Source organism: Trematomus bernacchii, unplaced genomic scaffold (assembly GCF_902827165.1).
Source record: "Trematomus bernacchii unplaced genomic scaffold, fTreBer1.1, whole genome shotgun sequence".
Lineage (NCBI taxonomy): Eukaryota > Metazoa > Chordata > Actinopteri > Perciformes > Nototheniidae > Trematomus > Trematomus bernacchii.
In genome coordinates, this window is record NW_022987720.1 from 25,446,199 (window position 1) to 25,469,324 (window position 23,126).

Genomic DNA, 23,126 nt, shown 5'->3' on the forward strand with positions numbered 1-23,126 from the left:
AATAAGCTCGCTGAGAGGCTTGACTTTGGGCTGTTTTTAATTAGAATCCTGAAGCTGTGCACCTAAGCTTTGTTTTATTACAAAGTTTAATGAGTTTCACAACACTTTGTATTGAGCTTGCGCACCAGCTAAGTTAAGAGTCATGGTGCAGTTATCTCACTGTAAGAAAACACTTGTTTTTTTGTGTCCCCATAGATTAAAATAAACAAGGAAGGGCTAACACCAGCAACACTGTGGGAACTCATTATATTATGCATTGTTTTTAAATGCTTTTGGAGTGTAATTGTTGATTGGATAAGTAAACCCCTTTTGCGGCTAAAGATGCGGTCTCTGTTATTTTTCTACTATGGAGTTATACAACATTTAAACAATATTGAATTGTTTTCAGGTGCAGGCGGAAATACGATTTTCTTTTGACTAAATAAGACTATTTTCCTATTTTATGAATATTAATGTTATTAGCCTTTTACAGTAGCAATGCTGTTTCTACTCCCAATAAACACTCTACATAAAATATGCTATGGGAATTAAATACAATTACCTGAACAATTGTTGTAACAACTTTGGGTATTCAACAATTTCACAATGAAAATTACTCATGTTGTTCATGGTGTAATTTAAGAAATAATGTAATGTGATTATAACCTTAAAAATAAGATGTTTGTGACAATGTTAACGTCTGACCTCTCACCTCTGCAGAGTTCTTTCTGGCTCTGGCTCACAAAAGAGCTTCAAAACATGAAGCCCAGCTGGTGCAAAGAGCATGACGACTGGAACCTGTATGTGTTCTCTCCAGAGAGCAAGTGAGTCTAACACACAACATTTCATCATCAATCTGCTTTATTCTAGACCCCTACTTTCTCCCCTTTTCCTCTGCTTTGCTTCTCATCTCGCTTCACCTCTCTCATTTTATTCCCCTTTTGCTGCTTTCTTGCTGCTAATTGTTTGGTCAATAGCGCTAACCGAGCGTTGACATTGTAGATGACTGTGCGTGTGTGTGTTTTTGTTTAGATTACGTCGCTGGTGCAAAAGTGTGATCTCTCACAAATTGTTCGACCATGTGGTTCTGATTTTCATCTTCCTCAACTGCATCACCATTGCCCTGGAAAGGCCTGGTATAAGTATTGAAAGCAAGGTGAGACACACACTGAAACAAAGGACCTCTGCTTGCACCTACTGTTTATAATGATACACTTCACTCTTTACTCACATTTGTCTGAGCTATTTGCAGGTTACTGAATTACAGCAAACATGACAAATTAGAGCTTACACAACGTGTTATTCCATAGTAACCACTGTATTTAGGATTTTGCTACTGCAACTGCTCCTATCTATCTTTCTTTGAAAGAGGATATCTGTCAAATGTGGATACGCTGTAGACAAACAAATGGAACAATACATTACAACCTGTTAAAGGTGGGGTAGGTAATTTTGGAGAAACCGGCTCGAGTGCGCTAGAATTTGAAAATACACAGCCGGAAGAAATCTGCCACTTCCTTATAGAGCCCCTCCTCCAACACACACGAACGCGCACATGACCAATGAGGGCACGAGATAAGTTTGTGCACAGATGGAAGGCTGACAGGCAGGTAGGCCATCCAGTTATTTTAGCCGGGCCGGATAAAATGATTGGTCGTGCTTTTTACAGTACTACGGCTTCCACAGATTATATTTTTTAATGGATTTTTTGTCAAAGCACTTAAGATATTCATTGCTATCGGGATGTTAAGAGCATTCCATGGAATATAACAGAAAGTGTATCTCGAGCCGGTTTCTCAAACTTACCTACCCCACCTTTAATTAGCAAGCTAAATGTATAAACCAAGAGCTAGTATTACTTCTGTGCTGTGTTTAACTTCATTTCTTTAATTATGTTTTTATTATAACATTTTCCTTAGGAGCGAAAGTTTCTGAGTGTGTCCAACTACGTTTTCACTGTGATCTTCCTGGCAGAGATGGCCATAAAGGTAAACTCCAATGTTTTCTTTCCATCAGCTCGGTTAAAAGTTGTACTTCGTAACAATTTGAAACAATAATTTCTAGTTATATCTCTAATTTAAAGCTTGAAAGATGTTCTAAATATTACCATAATTGTTTCTCCAGGTTTTAGCGCTGGGTTTCTGCTTCGGGAAGCAGACGTACCTCAAGTCCAGCTGGAACGTTCTGGATGGTTTGTTGGTGTTTGTGTCTCTGGTGGACATCCTGGTCTCTCTGGCCTACACTGGAGGAAACAGGATCCTGGGCATCCTCCGAGTCCTACGCCTGCTCCGAACACTACGCCCACTGAGGTACACGGTGTACTCCTGTGTGTTGTTGTGTGGATAGCTCTGTTTGTAAGCATCACAGAAACAGGAAGCATCATACCTGTTCAGTTATTTGTTATCTTATTTATTTACACATACTCTTATCTAAGATTATCCTTCTCTTATACGGAATCATTACGACGTAGGTTAAGGGAAGTAACTTGGGTTGAATATTAAAAAAACAAAGACGTGAAAAACTGTTTATGCCATGCAAAGTCAGAGAGATAAAAAGATGATGATAAGGCTATCTTGCTATTAATGCGTTAGAATTTGAGGTGCCATCAATATCTTTAGATGAAGAAGTTGACTGCTTGCCCTGTTTAGCATAAATATCCAAAGGGATCGCACGGATTCAGAATTGATGGTGGCATATAATGTGAATGCATATCTGTATTTGCTTGTATCGTTCATCCGCTCTTAAGATCTTTCACAACAGCTTGTTTGTCTTAGTCATGGAGAAAAAAGTTGATACGTTTTCTGGAACGAAATGAACAGTGGCTTGCTAACAAACATTAATGTGTCTTTATTTGTGTTTTTCAGGGTGATCAGCCGAGCTCCGGGGCTGAAGTTGGTTGTGGAGACGCTCATCACCTCGCTCAGACCCATCGGGAACATTGTCCTCATCTGCTGCGCCTTCTTCATTGTCTTTGGCATCTTGGGGGTGCAGGTATTGTGCAATCCCATTTAGTAACACAAACAAACGGGTGCTGTGTTGACCTTTTTTAGCAAACAAACATTTATGATACTTACACATTTTGTTCAGCAGGATAATTTCCACATATTAACATAAATGTTACGATAGTTAAAGCACATGCAATTGGCAGAAGTAAATAGCTAACGTAATGCTATAAACAAACAACATCACGGTCACATCGCAAAGCTAAATGTGGCTAATGTTTGTCGTGATGACAATTAGCTGTCTTATTTAGCCACTTTTGGCAACCACCTTTGCATTTTAGAAACTTAAAAGCATCTGACATTCATGATTGGGTTATTTACTGACATATTTTAAGGCCTAAAACAAATGGTAGAAATCTTATAAAGTTGTATTAAACACTGACCATTCAAAAAAAAAACTCCTTGAGTTTGAGACGAGAGAACCAGGAAGTGCTAAAATGCTAACTAATTTCTGAGTTTAAAACGAATTCCTGCAACGCTATAGTTGACAAAACAGACATGTAAGCTAGGTTGAAATCCAAAGCCTACACTGCATAATGCTTTGTCATTTGCTTTTGCTAAGCTCGAGGACAAAATACATTTAGCCTCTTTAGCTTAAATGTCAGTGTCGTTGAGCAGCTGAATATGTGATTGTGGCTCGAGGGGGGAATGGAAGTGTCTTGAATTTACAATGGGTAATTGTTCCTTAAGAGTGTGAGTTTTGAAAGAATGACAATTAGGTTAAAGGACAACATGACCCCCAGGCTAGCTTTTAGCTGCGCACTAACGTCTGATAAGAGTGTGCTTAATGAAACGTCCTTTTATTACTGGCATTAATAGTTGGACGTTTAAGACGCTGTGAGCTCCGGTGTAATTGAGATAATGTTTCAATGGCAGCCAAGTCGCCTTACAGACTTCTCTTTCTCTCTCTGTCTCTCTAGCTGTTCAAAGGCAAGTTCTACCACTGTGAAGGTCTGGACACAAAGAATGTCACCAACAAGTCCGACTGTCTGCAGGCCAACTACCGCTGGATCAGAAGGAAGTACAACTTTGACAACCTGGTTCAGGTACGAATTAATGGACTGTGTGAGAGGAAGAGAGAGGGGAGGATAGGGAGGTTGCACCAAAAATATAACTTGTATTACTACATTCTGCTGGAGTGCAACATTACACATAGAGTTTTCTATATAAATTATGTTTTGTCAGTTTAAATAACACAATTTAAGTGTGATTTTTCAATTTTCTCTACATGGCTTTATATATTTTTCTTTCATTTTTTAAATATGGTTTATTTACTTGCTTTATTCAAAGTTCAACTATTAAACATTTAAATATTAGTTTGATATTCAAACCAAAGTCTACTCAGCTATCAACAGTGAATGTGCATCTTCTATTTACAGGAACTAATTGTCATTGAGAGGAAAAAACACATGCTAATGTTGTACAAGATGTCATTGTTTAAACTTGAATTAGTCTCTTTGTTTGTAAGTAATTGGACCAGATAAATTCCTGTGTTCTGACTCTGTTTCCTCTCCAGGCTCTGATGTCTTTGTTCGTGCTGTCCTGTAAGGACGGCTGGGTCAACATCATGTATGACGGGCTGGATGCAGTGGGAGTGGACCAACAGGTAATGACGGTTTGAGATACATGAAGCCTGACCCATTTCAAATCCTGTGTGTATCAAACATCTATTTCCTTAGACATTATACAACAGATTATGTCTCACAAAAGGTATATAAATATCGGATTTCTAATTTGTTTTATTTTATCTTTTATTGCACATTTGACTTAACTTCTTTTGATTATATAAATATGTATATTGCATTTTATTTGATCTTTTAGTGGACATTTTTTTACTTTAAAGTGGACCTATCATGCTATATTTGAATAATATAGTGTAGGACCATACCTATATAAGGCATATTTATACTTTAAAAAAAAAAAAATACCAAACAGATCATGCATTTTAGCCATGCCTCATTTCGCTCAATTTGAAAAATGTTAGCTCTGTTTTAGCAAGGGCAGATTCAGTGAGAACAGCACCATCTACAGGCCTGGCATATGTACTACAGCGTCTCCAGAGCTTTCGAACGGCAATGGCCGTGGCTGTCTCCTCCTGATTGGTGGAGTTGGCCCAATAGCCGTAGCGCCACTGTCCTGACGTCAGGACAGTGTTCATATCTGGATCAGTTTTTATCAGATCCGTTGCAGCCCCTTTTTTAGAGATTTGGGTATGGAGGAAAATAGAGAGGGTTGTGTTTTCTGACACTTGGTGAGTTCCCTGGAACACCGGGGACACATATTCATGTATAAAAGACATACAAAAGTGCATTTTGCATGATAGGTCCCCTTTAACTTCTCGTGTTTGTATGACACTTTTTTTCTTTATATTCTTAACTGGAGCAACTGTGACAAAATCCAATTCCCCCTCGGGATAAAAAAACAGGAAACTGTGATTTGTGCCACTTATTTCATTGTACACCTACTCTAGGCTAAGTGCAGTTGCATATCAAATATAATAACATTACATATCAGATCTAGTTAGATAGTGTTGGTATTAACCTGGACTGTGAAGCAGCTCAAGACATTTCAACTTTAAGGCATGTTGGGGAATAGTGGCACTATAATCTTGTATTGAAAGCTTTAACAGCCCTGAAAACATCTTAAATACACATTGGAGTATAATAGAGGGACAAGAGTGGCAGGGGTGCTGTAATGATTCTAAGCAAAAGCACAGCTCTAAATGTGATTTTATAGCAGGCACTTTCACTCTGCAACATTTCAGGACTGCCTGTGGTGTAATGTGCTGAAATAGTGAAGACTTATTGGCAAAAACTAGAGTCTTCAAACCAAAGGAGCACAGCCTTTATTCGTTATAGCATCAGGAGAGATCTTGCTACATTGACCGTGAAATTATCCTTTTGAATTCTGGAAAGATTACTCAAGGCTACCAAAGGATGTGCTGTATGTAATAACATAATGTGAGGCGTTACAAGGGCAATGTGGCATTTGGGATTTGTCAAAAACAAAAGAGTCATACCTCTGCACAATATGAAAACTTGTCTTCTACTCTACTCTCCGATTGTCTTTTCAGCCTGTTAGGAACCACAACCCCTGGATGCTGCTCTATTTCATCTCCTTCCTGCTCATCGTCAGCTTCTTCGTGCTCAACATGTTTGTCGGCGTGGTGGTGGAGAACTTCCACAAGTGCCGTCAGGACCAGGAGGAGGAGGAGACTCGCTTACGGGAGGAGAAGAGGGTCAAAATGATAGAAAAAAAGCGCAGGAGTAAGGAGAATGGAGGGGCTGGTCGGTAGTCTATTTTTCTGAGCACTGCCTGCTTTCAGAGCCTGAAAAAAGAGAAAGAGAATGACAGAGAAATAAAACAGGGACATTTATAGAGATTTAAAAATAAAGAGGGAGAGTTTAAAAGACTGGGTAGCTCACGCAAACAGTGACTAATCACTGGCAGAAGGCGTAGGCTACGTCAGTCTGATGCATGTGACTGCATGACTGCAGCCTCCCTCCAACCCTCCCCAAACATTGCATGCAAAAAAAAAAAAACAGTATTCAGTAGTCTCTATTTAATTTCTTAAATGACCAAACATTGCTAATTAATAATGAGAACCAATGAATGCATGTGATGCCGATCGAGGTTGTTGTTTGCCTCCATTTGTCTCCTAAAATTTTGCCTATCAAAATTTTGATCAGTGAAACGCCAACTCCCCCCCCCTCCTCCGGGTGCATGAACCAACCCGAGCCTGCGGCGTCTCTCGACACAGGCCAGAAGGACATTTCCTGTGAACATGCTTTGACTGGCAGACTCAGAAACATAGCAGGCTGCTAAACCTGCAAATACATTGGGACATAAAGATGATTTGTTTGTTAGATAAGAAGGATTTGTCGTTAGTTTGTGGGAAATACGAGGCTGAACCCCCAGGTAGAAACATCAGAAACCACTTATTGCAAAAAAAGGTCTCACGCTACAAAGCAGTGAAGCCTTTTATTGTGGTAATATGTTGAGCTGAAGAAAGGAGAAAAGGGAATTGGAAGAAGCACATGGCTTTATCAAAGAGCACAACCATTTGGCTTAGATATTAAATTACAGAATTACACTGGAAGGCAGTACAAGGTGTGAGCAGAGCGCCACTCTTTCCATTGTTACAACATGTCTCTCTGGTCTAAAACTGCTAATGGTGAAGATGAACATCATTTAATTAACTGTCCAGAGTTTGGCCATGCAATAAGTCTCGTCTTGAAAAAAAGACGTTTTAGACTATTGAGATTTTTCCGAGGGGTTTGAAATGACTGTAGTGATGTCATCAAAGAGAATAGTGGCTCGAGCGTATGTTCAACATTACAGTCTTTTTTCGAAAACCTTCAAATTGAGTGAGTTGAAAAGTGAAACATTTATGAATATTAAGATTATAGATACTTCACATACTAATTGTGTTGTTGAACGTACCCTGCGCAGCCCCTCTCACCCATAGACCCTGTACATCAAAGGCATGTAAGCATGCAGCAGACATGGTGTAAACTTGGGACGGTGACATAAACATGCACGTACCATAAAAGCCATCATCAATCGTCATGTATGGACATGTGAGTACACAGTCTATCAGAACCTAGGCTTTAAGCTTAATGGATGCGAGGTTTTTATACCTCTGAGCTTCGTTCATTATTACAGCTTCACTTAAAGTCTATTTAATTATTCAGAGGCTGTAATGCACCTATCACAAAGTATACTCTTTAGTCTGGGCTTTAATGTAGACTTCTTTTTAGGTCAGGATGCAGGGCGAGACCTCTAAGTCTTGACAAGAATATCATTATTAGAGAGGCAATGAATCTTCCAATAATGCTCCCATTAAAGGAGCCCTCTGAAAGAATTATGACTGCCACTCCCTTTAGTTCGGGAATATGTTTACCAAAGACTGTTTGAAGGAAGAATTAAAGGGAACAAAAAAGTTATATTGAGTTATTTGAACTAGAGTGAGGGAATACTTATACAAATTGCCCATTTGTATGTCAATTACTCACCTTGTGTTAACTTGAAATATTGAAGAAAACTTTGTTTTCCTTGCATGCCTTCTTGGAAAACACAGAAGTCTTACTTTCAAATTTCAAACGTTCAAATACCCAGACTACCATACTATTTAGTATGCCAGGAAAATATTTAGTACTGTATGTCCAAATACACAATATATAAAATGCAGTATACCCAAGATACGAGGATGTTGTACTGCATCCGATCACATTTTTCAGTATGGAAGTCAGCATGCTTTTCTAGTTATTCTCACCCACAATCCTTTAAAAGCAAGAGGGTCACATATCACGATACAATTCTAGGACAAAGTAGTACGTCCAAAGTATAATGACTGAATGTAATAGTACATACTTAGTAAGGGCAGCTAGTAAATAATACAATTTTTTAACAACTACAAAATGATATCAAAACATAGAGTGGTGGTCTAATGGATAGTGAGGTGGGCTGAAGATCGGAAGGTTGTGAGTTCAAATCCCGCCAGGAACACCACCACTAGTGTGCCCTTGAGTAAGGCACTTAGCCCTTAGTTACTCCAGGGAGAATGTCCCTGTAATTGGTCATTGTAAGTCGCTTTGGATAAAAGCGTCAGCTAAATGAAAATGTAATGTAAAATGTAATGTCTACTTAATCTTACTCAGCTCTTGCATTACAATCAAACTCGAATACATTCAGTTGTAATGCACAATACTTCACAGACCAATGCATTTTTACTTACACCTTACCATTTGCAACACACCGGTAAACCCTCTCAGTCTCTGCTCAGGTCATTTTCTTTGTGAGTATCGCTTGAGTGACGTTTTCTTTAAGAATTCAAGTGAGTAATTGATATCGCTTTGTAGGGAAGTATTCATACATTTAAAACTTGTTTATAAAATATACAATTGATAAATTAGGCTAGCTGTGACTCTCATGTCCTCTCTTATTTGAACATACCATACAGGCAGTGGTGTGCACAGACTTAGTGAGGGGCAGGGGCCGTGATCAAATAAAAGGGGCACCACCAATATGAGAATTGAACATTTATGACACAGTATGAACGCAGTAGAGATGCCAGCGGTGCACCCAGGCTGCCGCTTTGAGGTGATGTGAGGGCAAAAACAAAGCAATAGTAAGCCAATAAAAGTATAAGAAGTGATTTGCTGCTGTCTAAAAGAAAATAGTGGTGGTTCCCCTTCCTTAGCCCCTACACCTTCCCGTGCACACCACTGGACAGATGTTATATCTCCATGTCAGATCACTCTAACTCACAGCTCCACTCTTCCTGTCTGTCTGCGTTCTGATATGTGTCTCTCTCTGTGTCCTCCTTCCCTATATTTGTTTGTACGTGTGTGTGTCTGTGACCTCCAGAAGCCAAGCAGAGGCCGTACTATGCGGACTACTCCCCCGTGCGTCTGTACATCCACACGCTGTGCACCAGCCACTACCTGGACCTCTTCATCACCTTCATCATCTGCATCAACGTCTTCACCATGAGCATCGAGCACTACAATCAGCCAAAGGTAAGGTTATGGCACATAGATATGAGATTTAAAGGTATTGGATGTAAACAATTATTTGAACTTTGCTCACTGTAAAATCCTATTTCCATACATGTTGAGTTGTCCTCTCAATGATGGCTAAAGTGTTGGTTATCTTTAGCTAGTAGCGCTATAAATCTGCAGTGTTTGTATTGTGCTAAACAGTCAGTGCAAGTATGTGGAAGTGAGTGTGCTTCCAAAAATAACCGTACCGCATTGATTTAACATTTGCTGTCAGATAAAACTCCTTAGTTATACACTGAAGTCGGCATCACCACTGGCACTATGCTAAACACTATTTATTTGAGCATGTCGATTTTAATAAGCAGAAGTTTCTGATGTATTTTTGGAGGGATGCCATCATCTCCTTTGAGAGCAATGATCAACTTGTTTAGCTTCTTAGGAGCTGTTGCTCTATCTCCACTATGAATACCATTAAAGGCTTTCAGAACATTTGAATACAAAATAAGTATTGACTATTGCCACATACAGTAAAACCATTAACTAAAGCTTTGAAATAATTATCCGCCTGTGTGTGTATTTGTGTGTGTGTGTGTGTTCAGTATTTAGAGGAGGTTCTGAAGTACTGTAACTACGTGTTCACCTGCATCTTCGTCGTCGAGGCCCTGCTCAAACTTTCGGCATTCGGCATTCAAAGGTTCTTCAAAGACAGGTAACCCGCTATTATTTATTATTCAATATTTCCTCATTTGAATCTATTTGGTGTTAATAATAGCTCCTGCTCCATGTCTAAATGCATGTCTCCATATTGTCAGTACACTCAGTTCAAGTGATTGAGTGTGTTTTCAGTCTTAGGGTGGCCTGGTGGAGACTTATCAAGAGCAAACTGAATGTTTTACCTACTGCAGAGGGTAGTGGGTGGGCTACCCGTTACTCTTTACAATTGCTCACTTATCAGCATCAACAGACAGGCAGCAACATTCCTTCATAGGGATACACCAGGGAAGTCTGTAAGAGGCTGCACATGTAGTTTGCTTTTCTGAATTTTAGTATAAGCAGGGAATGAATGTTTGTACTTCTATGTGCTGTTCCTATTGAAAGATGTTTCTCCGTGTGTGTTTAGGTGGAATCAGCTGGATATAGCTATAGTGGCGCTGTCCATCGTGGGCATCGCGCTGGAGGAGCTGAAGATGAGCTCAGCGCTGCCCATAAATCCTACCATCATCAGAATCATGAGAGTACTCAGGATAGCACGAGGTAGATACACACACACACACACGCACACGCACGCACACACACACACACACACACACACACACACACACACACACACACACCCTGTATATAAGTCATTGTCACTCTGTGAGTCCTCACTACAGACGCTTGTGAAGCACTTTCTAACCAAATGTGTGATTGTTTATTATTGTAATTTCTTAAAGTAATGGGTTACAGATGCCTCCTGGCTTTTACACATAGATACAGTACATTACATACCTGTGTGTACTTCACATATGTGGAGTCCACTGCCAAGTACGCGGACAATTACAGGCAATGTCATCGCCTCGATCTCCCCCCTTTACCACTGTATCTCTAATAAAGGCACTCTCTGGCCAAAAATAGTAAGTACTTTCTTTAGAAAGGGTTTTAAAGTGGAGCAAAGTATGAATACATTAACTTTAATGTATGATACATTAAAGTTAATGTATCATTCAACACACATGTTGTTTATGCAAAAGGTGACACGTAGCTACAAGTGTCAAATAAATGTAGTGGAATAAAATATATCCCTCTGAGATGCAGTGGAGTAGAAATGTAAAGTGGCAGGAAATGTTAAATACTCACGTAGTAAAGCACATGAAATTAAACGTATGTACAGTACTTGAGTAAATGTACCGAGTGAAATCCCATGACTGCTACTGAGTGCTTCACTGCTGTGCTAGTTTAGTTCCGTGACATTGTAAATCCTGCAGCAAATGGGCCGACATGATGAAACCAGCATCATCTCGCTGTTAAAGACTCTTCCTCCTCCTCTTCCTCCTGTGTGTGTCTGCAGTGCTGAAGCTCCTGAAGATGGCCACAGGGATGAGATCTCTGCTGGACACCGTCATGCAGGCGCTGCCGCAGGTAAACACCCACTCTGCGGGGTCTCCAACACAAAAGAGAGGTTCCATTCTTTGGTTTATTTATGATTTCTTTATAAAGAATACAGGGTGAATATAAAGGACTTGTTTGGAATAGAGAGCTCCCTGAAATATGTATGCTGCTTCCTGATGAATATTTAACTCGGGTCAGATCCATTCATATGAAAGAAAATACTGACTGATCTAATTCTCTACATTCCCTTTTCTGCTGATTTACAAGAACACTCCAAGATAATACAAATCACATAGGATACAACATTTGTCAGAACTCTGGGACAATGATTAGTATTACCAAGCTACTGTATGTGTTATGTGCTCAAATGTGCTAAGGCAAAGTAACAGTAGTGCAGAGTACATGGAGGGTTGAATGATTCAAAGAGAGGGTCATTTTCTGCATTTGTAAGACCTTGATCATTGCAAAAACAACTTTCAGAGTCAGACTGTTCAGCGGACTTCCTCCCCGATGTTCCTCTTCGTGCTTTTCTGTCGGCTCGCTCCTTTTTAAAGGATGTCAGCGGATGTGGTGGGAGTATCTCAGGTCTCTCCCTCCTGCTGCCTGACACACTTGCTACAGGCAGAGAGCAGCTGCACCAAAATAATGATTCTCACACAGTGACAGACTCCCATTGTTCCGTTTCTTTCTAAATGTCGTGAGCACAGATTTAAACATCGGGGCACAGGGTTTATTGGAAATCCGGCACAGAAAAGGGATTTTTAGAGGAGGGTATAAGAGACAACATGCTGGCAAGGTATGGTGCAGGGACAAGAAGTGCTTACAGTTCCACGGTTTGCCCAAAAGTAGTAGGGGAAAGCCACTGTCAATATTCTAGCTCTGCTTTGATAGCAGATGTCAAAGCTTTCTCTGATTTCTTACACAGAACACGTCTTCCTGTTCATTTTAAGAATTGTAATATTTTCTTAGTGTTTTTAATTATCATAAAGGCGGTTTATGTAGTCATCCTGCGTGGGAAATAAATCACAATTCAGGTAGCATGTACACTTTTTCAGTACAATTTTGCCTGTTTTTGCTACCTTACTTTTTATTATTCTATTTATTATTTATTTTTCATTTATATTTTATATTTTTTAACCTTTTTATGTTTTATGTGAAAGGACTTGGTACATCTGTTTTAGAACGTGCTATTAAAATAAAGTTCTTATTATTATTATTATTTATTTTTTATTACAAATGTTGTAATATGATAATTGCCCCACAACCCAGTGTGATATCTTTAAGTTACTTTTTATATATTTTTTTTTTTTGCGCTTCCAACATTATATTTACCACATTTGTGTATTTTTCACTGAAATATCTTCTTTTTTTACAAATGTATATAAAAAGTTCAAAAAAGAAAGTCTCAAAAACTGAACCAATCAAAAAAGTATCAAATATATTGCTCATAATTTAATTGACATGGGGCTTGGAATAGGATGCCAATTATGGTTCCCTAAGAAGACATATTTGTAAGAATGTATTTACCATCCATAATACATGGCTATGTAGTAAATACAATGAAATAAATGTACTTTATTCCCTGCAGTTTTTAAACAAGCAGCATTTAAACTGAGGTTTGGTGTGCAGAGCTGTAACATGTGTTTTGCTTCCAGGTGGGAAATCTCGGTCTCCTCTTCATGCTGCTGTTCTTCATCTACGCTGCGCTGGGAGTGGAGCTCTTTGGCAAACTGGGTCAGTCACACTACTGACAAAAAAACACACTTACACACATACACCACGGCCCTCGAGCTTCAGCACAGAACCCAGTCATTACTACCACAGTCACGACTAAGCGCACATTTCCCCGCGTGAACCGTCTCTGTTGGATCTCGACCCCCCATCTGTCTCCCACTTTCTATTTTTCTCTCACATCAGAGACTTGTTTCGAACCAGAAAAGATCACATTTGCATGATCACATTTATTCACATATTGCTTTCTCAATAGGCTAACTCATTTTCCCTGAGAGCGCAACATTGTGTGAGAGAGGAGGATTAGTGAAAAGGCATATTGGAGGACAAAATGAAAACATCCTGGTGATGAAGAGGTTGCTCTCTGAGAATTGTTGTTTTGCTTCTATTTGAAGCTGAAGAACGAAATAATGTCTGTTTTTGAGTTTTCCAAAGTAATAACTGTGATTTTTGCTTTTGCCAAGTTGCTTAAAAAATCTCTGTGATGTGTCTCACTTTAAATCCAGTTTGAGGGCTTACAAAGCTAAAGTAGGGAATTATATTTTTGTAAAAGGCTTTCAGAGAAGTTTGTTGGATGACATTTCATTATAGGTCAGATTCTGGAAAGGTACTTTACATTGTACGTGTCATCATTTATTGAAAGAAATGTTGCCTTGTCATCACTAGAGGTTACAGATGGTTGGGCCTTGCTTCTCTGCTTCTTTACCTCATATCTACACTTCATGATTTCACACTATTAACCTGTTGAAATTAACACAACATTGAAAACACCTTTTGCTTTCATATTTCCACTGAAACATTTTTATTTGATTCACATCATAGGGCTGCCATTTTGTGTAGGCTAACAGTAGCTAACAGTAGAGACCTTGTATACCTCTTCCGGTAACCTTGTCTGGATGTCAACGTTTTTTTAGACATGTTTTTGTTTCCGACATAAAATACGTCGGTAAATACCCCACTTCGAAATGTCTGAAGCTTCAAAGGCTCTTGCTAACAAGTGAATAAATTAGGTTGAACATCATCACGCCAAAACACTAGCCACCTTTAGCTTAGCGGTGTTGACGCTCAGCCAGTTGACTGTGATGAAGTTTGTTTACAGACTAGCTTTTTACATCTGGTTACTGCATTAACGCTTACAAAATTATAAAAGTGCTGTTAATATGTGAAGATTATCCTGCTCAACAAAATGTATAATCCACATGTTTGCCACAGATCTTATTTTCTGCAATCTTCCAAAATCCAACGGAAAAATCCCATTGCTTTTTGTCGAGGTACACTTTGCGATGCTATAACTTCCGCGTTGACCTTCAAAAATCTTTCATCACTGCCTCACTCTATTGGCTCATGAAACCTTTCAGCCCTCTGACAGGAAGACAGACATGTGAACATCTGAAAATCCTCAGGGAGACTTAAGACATGTGTTACTGTATGTTGGCTCTCTTGAGTTTCCACTTTGTGACGGTGGTGTCGCAGAAGGCTGAACAGATAAGGGAAGGTCACAGGGAAGGGACATAGGAGAGTGGATGGAATGAGGGTTTGAATGTTAATGCTCACAGATTCAGATTCAAACTTTAGTGCAGAAAGTTTCTATTAGTTTCTACATTTCAATTTGAATCTAAATTAAATTACTGATCTCTTAGACCTAATGGCCGGATGAATCTCCATTTCCCGCCCCGCCCTCAGGCCACTGGACCATGACTCAGACTTAAAGGGGACCTATCATGCAAAATGCACTTTTGTACGTCTTTTATACATGAATATGTGTCCCCGGTGTTCCAGGGAACTCACCAAGTGTCAGAAAACACAACCCTCTCTATTTTCCTCCATACCCAAATCTCTAAAAAAGGGGGCTGCAACGGATCTGATAAAAACTGATCCAGATTTGAACACTGTCCTGACATCAGGACGGTGGCGCTACGGCTATTGGGCCAACTCCACCAATCAGGAGGAGACAGCCACGGCCATTGCCGTTCGAAAGCACTGGAGACGCTGTAGTACATATGCCAGGCCAGTAGATGGTGCTGTTCTCACTGAATCAGCTCTTGCTAAAACAGATCTAAAAAATGTCAAATTGAGCAAAATGAGGCATGGCTAAAATGCATGATCTGTTTGGTATTTTGAAAAAAAAAAAGTATAAATATGCCTTATATAGGTATGGTCCTACACTATATTATTCAAATATAGCATGATAGGTCCACTTTAAGGGGAATAAGTTATTTGTACCCCACTAGAATAACAGTTGATAACAGATACACATTTAGCTTTACATTCAAAAAAACATTTATGAGAAGTCATCTGTTTCATTCTGGAAAGTCTTTTGAAAAACAACATGGCAAAGTTAGCAAAAATGTAGCTTGCAAAATAAAACTCTTCTGGTTTTATTTAGTGTCTTCTAGTTTATTTGATAGAAGCTCTATGGTTTTATAAATTAATCGTGTTGCCTCTTCAAAGGGTACTCTTTAGTATGCATGAATAAAGCTTCAAGAGTTACTTTAATGCCTGTTATTGTTGCCGTATTCAGTTCCTCTGAGCTACACACCTCTCACTTTCCTCCTGATGGTTGATCCTTAGAATAAGAAACAAGTCTCTGAGGACTCTCTCATGGTTCTCCAGCTTCCTGCTAAAGTGACCTAGGGCTGGAAACAAAGGAGGATGTCTTTCAGACTGTTTTGATTCTGTAAAGAGGCTCACGAGGGCTTTCTGTCAAATTGACCTTGAGACTGACGGAGACTTTGTTCTCCTCTCCTCTGCCACGTCCACAGGGACACACTGCTAAGCAGCTGTTTGTGTGTTCAGTCATCACTGCTTTCATACGACTAAAGCATTAGGACTTTCTAAACGGGGTACTGATATGTATACTATCATTTATACTCACTTTTATCTCCGTTTTGTATGCCGTTTTGTAACGACCATGTCTATAAAGTGGTGCAGCAATGATGTATTTTTGAAGGCCAACCCAGAAGTTAACATCGCAAGGGCTCTCTTGACAAAAAGCATGGGATTTTTCAATTGGCTTTTTGAATATTGAAGAAAGTAAGCTCCTCGGCAAACACACCATTTGTGGCAAACATATTTACACCAATTTTACAATAGTTTAAGTGCTAATGCAATGGCTTAAGGGAAATAGCTAACGTTATGCTGTGAACTAACAGTCACGGTCACATGACTTTACGTCGACAACGCTAAGCTAAATGCGGCTAATGTTCAGCAAGATGACGTTAGTAGTCTTATTTAGTCACTTGTTTGCAACCGCCTTTTTAAAGACACTTAAAAGCTTCAGCCATTCACGAGTGGGATGTTTACTGACGTCATTCATGCATACATGAACAAAACATGAAAATCTCATAAGTTTTCGTTTTAACCGCAGATCTTATCAGGCATCTAAACAAAAGCTGATTGAAAAAAACCATTGACTTTGATACGAGGGAACGAGGAAGTGTGTTGATTTGTTTATGTTTGTGTGTTGATTAGAGTGCACTGAGGACAACCCGTGTGAGGGTCTGAGTCGACACGCCACCTTTGCGAACTTTGGGATGGCCTTCCTCACTCTGTTTCGAGTTTCCACAGGAGACAACTGGAATGGGATTATGAAAGTATGAACACACACACACACACACACACACACACACACACACACACACACACACACACACACACACACACACACACACACACACACACACACACACACACACACACATACAAATACATGATGACTTACTTATCTCATAACCACAGACTGAGCAATGACCTCCAAAACCAATTATGACATAATAAAGTGGCTTAGAGCCGAGCAATGTCAACACTTTATCATCTCCAGTTTTACTTAATTAAGAAATGTTATACTGATGTAATCGTTAATTGACTCGAAAATATATATTTAAATACGCTGACGAATGAGAACAGCTTTGAGCATTTCTTTTTTTTCTTCTGTCTGGCTAATAATGTTAATAATCATTTGAATCATAAGGAGACTTTTGTGGATTGGACCTTATGTTTATTTTCTGTGGATGATTTACTTTTGGGGATGTGATATTTCCAGTGTGCTAAATTGTAATGTGAAGTGTATATTGGTGTATGCAATTCAATCATTTCCTTTTTTAAATGTCCAGTCAAAGCCTTTCCTTATTTAACCTCATTTTTAGGCAACATTTATACATACTTATACATACACATACACAGGGAGGCCCCATTTCTTTTAATCAAGCACCTCCTGGAACTGGTTTGTCATCACTTGATTTAACAATCTGCAGATTATGTAACCAAACCAGTTGTTGCCACCACACATGCACACTTGCACTGCATAAACTAAAGTGTCCCAGCAGCAGATGTGGATGTGTGGGTAAGGAAGGAACCAGAGCAGCTGTATTTTGAACGCTCTACAATCACTCCCACTCTCACTGTCCCTGTTTCTCCTTTAATTCTTCCAGATTTCAAATCATCCAATGTTCTCAATGAGCCTCCATATTAAATAACCACAAGTTAAAGGTCACCTATTATGCAAGCTCCACTTTTTCCTGTCTTTTATACATCAACATGTGTCCCCTCTGTGTGAAGAGGTTCTGAAAGTTTCAGGAAAAAAGATTTGCTCACTTTTTGTCCTGATCCATTTATATAAAAACCTGTCTGAAAATGAGCTGATCACATTTTGGCCACTTTATCACCCCCCTTATATCCTCCTAGAGCACCATTGTGTTATTTTTAACCAAATATCTCTCAGAGGGGCGTGGGGAGTGGCTCCTTATTTTCATCTAAAGTAAAAGACAGAGAATCAGCACTTTTGAAACAAGGCTGAAACAGAGGGGATTATGGGATGCTGCAATGATCTGTTTGGTATTTGGAGACAAACACTTCAGAGACATGTTTTGTATATATCTGAGACCTATAATATATTGATGAAACACAGTATAATAGGGGACCTTTAATATTTCAGAGCTTTGTCAAATAGCCTCAGGTTTATTGAACAGACAGTGTATATCCACATAATGTTTGTGTTTCACTTGTTCTCCCCCTTTCTTTCTAACCTTCCCCCTTGTCTTTTAAGGACACGTTGAGGGAATGTCATCCAGAGGAACTAAACTGCCTTACCTACCTGCCTTTGATCTCTCCGATCTACTTTGTCACTTTTGTGCTGATGGCGCAGTTTGTGCTGGTCAATGTGGTGGTGGCTGTTCTGATGAAACATCTGGAGGAAAGCAACAAGGTACAGTAAATACAGAGGCTTACACCAAGAGAGTGTGCCAAATGCAAAAATATTTATATATATTCGTACATTTGTCATCGCATACTGAAAAAATAGGCAAAGTTTTAGAGCCACAAATGTTTGATGACATTTTTGGTTTGTTTTATTCTGGCTCATTACTTATCTGACTTTTTTTTGGATGGAACGCAATGTACTAATCAAGGGAAACAACTTCTACTTTTGCAGGAAGCTAAAGAGGACGCAGAGATGGATGCAGAGATCGCCTTGGAGATGGCCATGGAGAGGCAACGCAAATTAAGCACAACTTCCCACAACAGCTCAGCGGCAGGAACCTACGTTGGGCCGTGTCCAAATTCACCTGGAGAGGTAGGGAGACGTACACTCAGTGGGGGTAGAAGTATTCCTACCCTTTAGTTTAGTAAAAACACCAACATCACACTGTACTAATATCACTGCAAAAATACTCAACAAGTTAAAGTCCTGCATTTGGAAATGATACTTAAAGGGGACCTATCATGCAAAATGCACTTTTGTACGTCTTTTATACATGAATATGTGTCCCCGGTGTTCCAGGGAACTCACCAAGTGTCAGAAAACACAACCCTCTCTATTTTCCTCCATACCCAAATCTCTAAAAAAAGGGGCTGCAACGGATCTGATAAAAACTGATCCAGATTTGAACACTGTCCTGACGTCAGGACGGTGGCGCTACGGCTATTGGGCCAACTCCACCAATCAGGAGGAGACAGCCACGGCCATTGCCGTTCGAAAGCGCTGGAGACGCTGTAGTACATATGCCAGGCCTGTAGATGGTGCTGTTCTCACAGAATCAGCCCTTGCAAAAACAGAGCTAAAAAAGTGCAAATTGAGCAAAATGAGGCATGGCTAAAATGCATGATCTGTTTGGTATTTTGAAAAAAAAAAGTATAAATATGCCTTATATAGGTATGGTCCTACACTATATTATTCAAATATAGCATGATAGGTCCACTTTAAATCAGAGTACCCAATGCAGAAAAATCTAAAATAAATGAAAGAAAATGTCATAAAAAATCACAATTGTTCAATATCAGTAAAATAAATACTTACATATTTTTAGATGTATATTAATTTTCTATCAATCTCTTAAAAAACTGTCATTGCATAAACTATTGGCAATTATAATTTATAACAAAACCTCATATTTATAAACTCTAAAAACATAATATTTTTTTAACTGATCTTTTTGGAAAAATCATTCATTTGTAAGAAAGTCGTTATTTTAGATATTAAATAAATCTGGTAAAATAAAATGTACCTTCTTTCTTTGACTGAAGTGGCATTACTTAAAACACTCAGATAAAGTACAAATACCTACTTTTCTTTTTTTACTGCCAGTAAGTACAATACTTATAGCAAATGTACTAAGTAACGTTCCACCACAGCCTACACTAACCCTGAAACTGAGTGTGTATTTAGGCATGTGGGGGAAGAAATGATCAAAGGCTGCAGGTGTTTCTGAATGCTCCTCTTATTTACTGCATCCATTGTATAACAGTATCTGCTGCAATAGTCCGTTTCCTGCACAGAGACAGTCAGTGCTGCACTCAGTGGTCTCTGTCTCCCCCCACAGGAGGAAGAGGAGGAGGTGCAGTACATCGACCCGGACCTGCTGTCGTCAAGGAAGATGTCTGTATCCAGGATGCACTCTCTGCCTAACGACAGCTACATGTTCAGACCCGTGCGGCCCGCCAGCGCCCCCTTCCCTCTGGAGGAGGTAGAGCTCAGCCCCCAGCCCCAGCATTCAGGTAAACTATCTAATAAGAATGTATTTCTTTTAAATATAAGACCATTTGAAATCAGCATGGTGCTCTTTCTTGTTCTAATAGACACAGGTCGTGTTCAGTAAACTTAACCCGTTTCAGGATGCATTGATGCTTCTTGCACAATGCGTACAATTATGTTATTTGTAAGAATATACACATACTGTACTGTACCAATACTGTAGATGTGCTGTATAATGTGGTAATCTCTTTTTTTGTACGTATGTAAAATGTATGTTTTGTAGAATAGTGTTGTCTTGTAATCTAATGTGAGGTGGATCAGAGGTTTGGCCTGACACTGAAATTGAAACTCACTAACTAACTAATCAAACTACAGCCTCAACGGACCAATGCCATGGTTTAAGAGTCCTTTTACTGAAGGAGTGAAGTTTAAGAAGTTCTTATATCTAGTTGTTAACTATATGTGAGACAAATGATGGTTAGAATAGTGAACATGGGGTTTTCATCGCATTTGAGGCCACAATCCTACTTTTTTGGAGCATTTTATGACACTACTGAATACAAATAATATAGAGTGACAGCTTTTGTTACCGGACCCTTATCATTGTGCACAGATTGAAGGTCCAGGGCTGTTGGCACCGACCAAGATTCCTCTTTATTAGGATGGTAACTATGATATTCAAGGATTCGAAGCACAGTTAGGAATGCCATAGATAGTTTGATAATTACTATTTACAAGCATTTCAATATATTTGAGAACCATTTGCACTCAAATGTCAAAATATATATGTATTTATTTTACATTTTTAAATGGTTCTGAAACATACATCTTCTACTACAGTAGTACCTTTGATGCATTGGAAAGTCAAATGTTTATTATTTTGTTGTAAGATACACACCTTGTCACACTTGAATGATGTACTTGTAAAGTGTGTCCTAGTAAAAGGGTAAATACTTTTACAGTCATTCATTTTATAATTTACATACATTTAATAATCAATAATAATAGTTAACATTTGTAACTCCCTATTAAATAAAACCTGATACAAATATACCTTATATCATCCTTTGTATATGTAGACTTGTTATTCAGTTGCAAATACACATCACTTTGATATGACATGACATTTATGGTGCTTTTCTCTAGGTCTTGTTTGGGTCATTAAGGCAAAACAGACAAATAAGAAGCAGTGTAAACATGCTCACGAAAACATTTCCCAAAGCACTGACGAGCGCTGTTTTATCTGCAGTCAGAATCTAAAGGCATGTTGAGGCCAGGCTGTGGACAGACTCTGTCCCGAGGTACTGACTGCAGCCGATGAGCTGACTCAATGTGAATCTGTGCCACTTTCACACAGGCTCATCTGCTCAGCTGCTGAATGGCTGGACACTCCACCAGAATGTCCGTTGACTTAATGGCCAAGCTGCAAAGCCACAAAACTAATCTAAAGAAATAAAAGCCTGTGGTGCTTTGTCTGTTGTCGGATTTGTAAGATTAAAACGTGTTGGATTTATTATCAAGTGGCTTTACAGCTTGGCCTGAAAGCAGAATGAAAATGAACTTGTGTAAGATCTAACTCTGACTTCGCTGCAATGTTATTCCATCTGAACTCACAGGTGAACTGGACCTGTGTGTGCAGACATGCCTAAGATCCTGGTTACACAATCTCACAGCCGTTATTGATCATATATTACATTCATGTTCTTTTTGCACACTTGTAACTGTGGCGTGTCTTATTTGATGGCATGACGATCTTAATACTGCCACTAGGAGGTGTTGATGTAACCAGGATCTAATGCAGAATATTATCCAGGAAATGTGACTATCCCTACAAATTATAATTATGCTACTGAACTGATGACCTACTGTATGTGCTGATGATCTGTTCAGGAAACACTTTATTTTCACTGCACATTTGAAGCATTCTTTTATGAACTAAAACAAAAAACGTCCCTCTCCTTCTTGTTGCTCAACAGTTCTATCAAAATAAAGTGTTTTTGTAATCCTGGCCCAGTTAAAGTATACGTTTATATCCTCCCAAAGTAAAAGGAAATAGTCCGAATGTGTTTGCATATGCATGTGCAACAATGCATGTGTTTGCATTGTGATTCTGTCCATGTGTTTATATCATGGCTGTGGTTTTAAATCTTTACGTTTCCACCTCCAGCCTCGGTGACGTCGGTCCACTCCCAGCCGTGTGAGGGTCGCACTCTGCTGCAGGTACCGGACGCCTCCCCCGTTCACCCTCGGTCACCTCCTACCCTTACCCTTCCCCGCATCGCCCCTCCCACGCCCAGCCCCTCCCCACGGGCCCTGCGCAGACAGGTGACGGATTCCTTCATACTTCCAAAAACACATATTGCAATATAACCGCTCATATAGATGTATTTAATTCTCTTTTCATGTTTCAGGTGGCAGTGAAAGTGGATTCTGTGGAGTCCCAGAGTTATGAGCTACAGGAGAGACCCCACCCTGCTCCCCTGCCTCCCCTCTCTTCTCACCCGTCCTCCCCGTCTCCCCTACCTCCTCCTCCTCCCTCCTCTCCCTCACTTCTTCCACCTTGCTCCCCTTCAGCCGTCCCCCTCCCTCCCCCCTCTCCTCTTCACCCTCTCCTGTCCTCCCCTCTCCCTCCTCCGCCGTCTTCCCCCTCGCTCCTGCTCCCTCCGCCCCCCTCCCCCCGCCTGCGGAGACCCCGGCAGCCCTCGGGCGCCTCCCTCTGCGACCCGGCGGACGAGGAGGTGTGTCACATCACCAGCTCCGCCCGCCAGAGGTGGAGGGAGGAGGAGGGAGGGGGGGGTAAGGTGGGACGCAGCCACTCCCTCTCTCCTTACGTCGACTCCTCCTCACCCCCGC

General features: G+C 39.8%; 1 protein-coding gene across 1 annotated transcript in view; it reads left to right on the forward strand.

The window, feature by feature from the left end:
• The window catches only part of cacna1ha (calcium channel, voltage-dependent, T type, alpha 1H subunit a), a 126,295-nt gene that overhangs the window by 98,647 nt on the left and 4,522 nt on the right, over positions 1–23,126 (forward strand). Inside the window, 19 exon segments of the mRNA XM_034143463.1 lie at positions 700–803; positions 1,012–1,135; positions 1,899–1,967; positions 2,104–2,288; positions 2,844–2,970; positions 3,902–4,027; positions 4,498–4,587; positions 6,055–6,247; positions 9,351–9,502; positions 10,084–10,193; positions 10,605–10,738; positions 11,535–11,605; positions 13,231–13,309; positions 16,778–16,899; positions 18,351–18,509; positions 18,735–18,875; positions 20,122–20,296; positions 22,441–22,598; positions 22,685–23,125. Of these exon segments, the coding sequence (XP_033999354.1) occupies positions 700–803; positions 1,012–1,135; positions 1,899–1,967; positions 2,104–2,288; positions 2,844–2,970; positions 3,902–4,027; positions 4,498–4,587; positions 6,055–6,247; positions 9,351–9,502; positions 10,084–10,193; positions 10,605–10,738; positions 11,535–11,605; positions 13,231–13,309; positions 16,778–16,899; positions 18,351–18,509; positions 18,735–18,875; positions 20,122–20,296; positions 22,441–22,598; positions 22,685–23,125 (2,760 nt within the window).